The sequence below is a fragment of the Zingiber officinale genome, chromosome 7A (genome assembly GCF_018446385.1).
Source record: "Zingiber officinale cultivar Zhangliang chromosome 7A, Zo_v1.1, whole genome shotgun sequence".
Lineage (NCBI taxonomy): Eukaryota > Viridiplantae > Streptophyta > Magnoliopsida > Zingiberales > Zingiberaceae > Zingiber > Zingiber officinale.
This window is the reverse complement of record NC_055998.1, coordinates 114994978-115000012: the sequence shown is the minus strand read 5'-3', so window position 1 is coordinate 115000012 and position 5035 is coordinate 114994978. Positions and strand designations below refer to the sequence as shown.

General features: G+C 40.2%; 1 protein-coding gene across 1 annotated transcript; it reads left to right on the top strand.

Moving 5' to 3' along the window:
• The first annotated feature begins 4030 nt into the window (after window positions 1-4030).
• LOC122000392 lies at window positions 4031-4585 on the top strand. Its single transcript, XM_042554804.1, has one exon. The coding sequence runs from the start codon at window positions 4046-4048 to the stop codon at window positions 4481-4483; it is 438 nt and encodes a 145-aa protein (XP_042410738.1). The 5' UTR covers window positions 4031-4045; the 3' UTR covers window positions 4484-4585.
• Window positions 4586-5035: the final 450 nt, after the last annotated feature.

Genomic DNA, 5035 nt, shown 5'->3' with positions numbered 1-5035 from the left:
GACAACTCACTTAATTAATATCTTAGTCCAAGAGTAGTACCACTCAACCTTATTGTCATGTAGGACTAAGTCCACCTGCAGGGTTTAACATGACAATCCTTATGAGCTCCTCTTGGGGACATTATCAACCTAGATCACTAGGACACAGTTTCCTTCTATAATCAACAACACACACTATAAGTGATATCATTTCCCAACTTATCGGGCTTATTGATTTATCGAACTAAATCTCACCTATTGATAAATTAAAGAAATAAATATCAAATATATGTGCTTGTTATTATATTAGGATTAAGAGCACTCACTTCCATAATAACTAAGGTCTAGTTCTTTTATCAAGTCAGTATAAAAAGAACTTACCTAAAATGGTCCTACTCAATACACTTAGAGTGTATTAGTGTAATTTATTAGTTAAGATAAACTAATACCTAATTACACTACGACTATTCCAATGGTTTGTTCCTTTCCATCTTAGTCGTGAGCAACTGTTTATAATTTATAAAGAACTAATAACACGATCTTCTATGTGTGACACCACACACCATGTTATCTACAATATAAATTAATTGAACAACTACACTTAACAAATAAATGTAGGTATTTGACCATTGTGATTCTTTATTTCTAAATAAATGTTTATACAAAAGCTAGGCTTTTAGTATACACTCTAACAAGTTAATTAGCAATCGGTTGAGCACAGCGCTATCTGTATAATGGTAAGTCTAGACACGTCGTAGACATAATACCATTAGACAACTACTCTCAACTGGAGTTATCATTGTTGACTATGTGAAGTCAAAAGATAACTTAGTGGATCCGCTAACTAAGGGGTTAAATCGAGAGTTAGTTGCAAGCTTATCACGAGAAATGGGTTTAATGCCGCTATCAGCGATCAGTGCAGAGGACACCCAACCTATGCTAATTGGAGATCCCAAGAACTAAGTTCAAAGGGACAACTAATCTGCACTGACTAGACACACTGTGGGGAATAGCCCAATAAAACAGTGATTAGACCAGGGTAAGTCGATGGACTTTTAATGATCAAGAAGAGTAGATGACAACTCTTGAGAGATCACCTATGTGAGAAAGAAGTGGGGTCGCTTCGAAGAGAATTGGACGCACAATTCTTAGAGCTTCTCACAGAATTAGGCGTGTTCATGGCCAAGAACGAACACACTCATGAGAACTGAGTTGTATCAAGGAGAATCTTGGGTGAGATTTGTCACTACTTACATAGACGACAGTATAGTTCAAGGACATCGTGTCTACTATGAGCCAATAAGCAACCAAATCTTCACAAGGGAAGGTTCAAAGGGTAAAACCTACCTATCCTATACTTGACTCAACTGCTGAATGCTATCACTTAAGCCCTATCTTCATTCATGTGGGGGATTGTTGAATAAGTGAATGGAGAAGAAATGGAAGAGGAAAGAGACTCCATTGTGAATGGGACTTTAGTCCCACATTGGAAGTTTCAAGGTATTTTTGTTGGTTTATATTGATTCATATACATTGAGGATGTGAACAAATGCATGGAGAGAGGCTCTCTCTCACACGTGAGTGCATAGGGGGGGGGGGGGGGGCACAAATCCAGGGCCCGGATTGCATTGAACCAAGTTGACTCGTGTGCGAGCACAACCTGCGCACACGAATAACGGATCAGTTGGGCAAAATTTGCCCAAGTGGAACAACCAACATTTTGTCACGTAGATCATGAGACGAATGCATTAAATTCGAGAATAATGCAGAATAAAATCGGCTGAGTAATAATGAGTGAAATGGTAGTCGTTTCACTGCTCGTCTAATAATGACCATTAAGATTATTAACTCTGCCCATTGATCCGAGCTCCTATATAAGGAGACTCTGATCGTAGGCAGAGAACACATAGCAAACAACGACCGACTGTGAATCCGACCAAGCACTGGTGGTCACGGCGAGCTGAGTGGTACCCGAATGCTACCACGAACACTCCGCCGAGCAAAAGATGCATGACAGAGGAGGAGCAAAAGATGCATGGGGAGAGGCTCTCTCTCACACGTGAGTGCATAGGGGGGGGGGGGGGGGGGGGGGGGGGACAAATCCAGGGCCCGGATTGCATTGAACCAAGTTGACTCGTGTGCGAGCACAACCTGCGCACACGAATAACGGATCAGTTGGGCAAAATTTGCACAAGTGGAACAACCAACATTTTGTCACGTAGATCATGAGACGAATGCATTAAATTCGAGAATAATGCAGAATAAAATCGGCTGAGTAATAATGAGTGAAATGGTAGTCGTTTCACTGCTCGTCTAATAATGACCATTAAGATTATTAACTCTGCCCATTGATCCGAGCTCCTATATAAGGAGACTCTGATCGTAGGCAGAGAACACATAGCAAGCAAAGCAAAGGCTCTCCATTTTTCTTCCTCCTCCTCTGTCATGCATCTTTTGCTCGGCGGAGTGTTCGTGGTAGCATTCGGGTACCACTCAGCTCGCCGTGACCACCAGTGCTTGGTCGGATTCACAGTCGGTCGTTGTATCCTAGGAAACAGACGATCCTTGTAAGTCTCGAAGCACAGCCGGAGGTGGGCGAATCTGTTTCAAGGAAACTGCGACTCGCAGGTCTCGGCCAACTCACTTGATCGGTCTCTTTATTAGACCGACAGACTTCTCTGCCCGCTCAGGATCTTCGCCCGGTCAGCCAGTCTCTTTGATAGCCCGACCTATCTTCTTCACTCGGTCGGTCTGATTGACCCGACCGACCTCTTTGACAACTCGACCTGTCTGCTTCGACCGACCTGTCTGCCGACCGGTCTATCTGTTCGACCCGGTCGACCTCTCTGACAGCCGAACCTGTCTGCTGCCCGGTCTGTCAGCTCGACCCGATCAGTCTCTCTTGCTCGGCCTGTCTGCCTCGTCCGACCGGCCTCTCCTGTGAGACCTGTCTGCATCGTCCGACCGACCTCTTTATGCTCAGACGCTCTGGTCATTCAGTTACTCTGAGGTTGACACTTGGATAAAAATTAGTCCCTGCTGATAGTCTGAGATCATCTGTTAATGTCAGCTCAACTTTAAGTTGAATTTAAATTTTATGTAATTTTTTAAATTCAATTAAAACCTCTAAAAATCTGGACAATATATATATTGTTTGTATTCCAACATTAATTACTGGGTTTGTTTTTAAATTTCAATACGTGAATCTCCTGCTCAAAGCTGCCTTGTGGGGAATTTGATTTCCACCTCCTTTCCATCACTATAAGCATAATCTTTAAATATTTTTTACTTGTGGAAGAAAATAGATACGTATTCATGACAAACGTATATCGCTAGCGAATATATATATATATATATATATATATATATATATATATATGTATATATAGGTTTGATATTGTGCGCGACTGTCCGCGTTGCGCACAATATCAACATTTTTTTTGTTTTTTTAATTTGTAAATTAAAAAATAATTAAAAAATTTCTTTACGATTTTATTTATAGGGTTCAGGCTTTGGGTATAGTGTTAAAGCTATTTTTTTTTTAGATTTGACCTATAGTGTTTAGGCTTTCCAATTAGGTTATAGTGTTTGGTTTAAAAAAAAATTAAAAGAAAATTAATTTAAGTATTTATTGAGTATTGTAATGTGTTTAGGGGATATATTTATATATTAAATTTTAAATAAGGAAATGTTGAATTTTTCAAATTCAAAAAATTTTAAAAAAATAAAAACAAAAAAACGCTGATATTGTGCGCGACGCGCACAATCGCGCACTGTGCGCGTCGCGCACTGTGCGCATCGCGCACAATATCAAACCTCTATATATATATATATATATATATATATATATATATATATATATATATATATATATATATATATATAATTTGGAGTTGATAAAAAACAAAATGGATAAAGATTTTTATTTAGGAAAATAAAAATTAATAGTTTTGGGTTCATTGATTGGGCTATCTGAGTTTGTTTTATCTACCAGGCTCGCTCCCATTGTTTAGGCTTCAAACTCCGGCTCCTTCAAGTTGCTTCATGAAACCACTGGTTCCGGCCCATGGAAAAGCAAAACAGCCCCCTGTTTCTCGGAGTGGAATGCCAAAACCAAGTGCTTCGCCTTTTTCTTCCATCCTACAAATTCCATCGCCCTGCCTGCTTCCAACCTGACAACGAAACCACTCCACTTGTTTTCACTACTCGAAGGCAAATCAGAGAGCTACGAGAGCTTAGAGCCATGGCAACAGTGAAGAAAGCGTCGGTGTTGGTGGCCGCCTGCGTCGGCGCAGTGGAGGCGCTCAAGGATCAAGCAGGGCTTTGCAGGTGGAACTACGCTATGAGGTCGCTGCAGCAGCACGCCAAGGGCAACGTGAGGTCGCTGTCTCAGGCCGTGAGGATGCATTCCTCCATGTGCGATGGGAGGAGCAGCGAGGAGGCCAAGCGGTCGGAGGAGTCGCTGAGGAAGGTGATGTACCTCAGCTGCTGGGGACCCAATTAGAGAGCTTGCAGATCGATTAATAAAGAGAGAAATTAAAGAGTTTGGCAACTGTACAATTTGTTCTTTGTTTTGCAAGAATAATAGATGGACAAATATTACGTACTTGACACTTGACAGAGGGAGGAGTGATCTATAAGGATAAATAAAAGAAAGGATGGATTCTAAAAGTATTTAATCGATGAGGTTTTTCCATGGAACTAAAATTTCTACGTGATCGCCCGGGGCAATTGTAGACTGTATAATTTGAATATCGTGTATCAATTAAAAAAAAAAAACTCAACAGGATCAAATTGGAATAGTTGAGCATTCACTTGCTCTTTTAGGCCCAATAAGGGCCCAAGATCGGAATGGCAGGCATAAATGGAGACATCAATTTTGTTCTGTTGTTACAACGCTTTTCATCTTATTTTATTAATGTATTGTTGATTCTCAACGTCAAAACTTTTATAAATTGTTATGTATTCATATTATTCTCATATTTTACTGAACCAGGTATTGACTTTTATTGATATTTGAATAACACTTCACATTTTCATATTTATCAAATCGTGT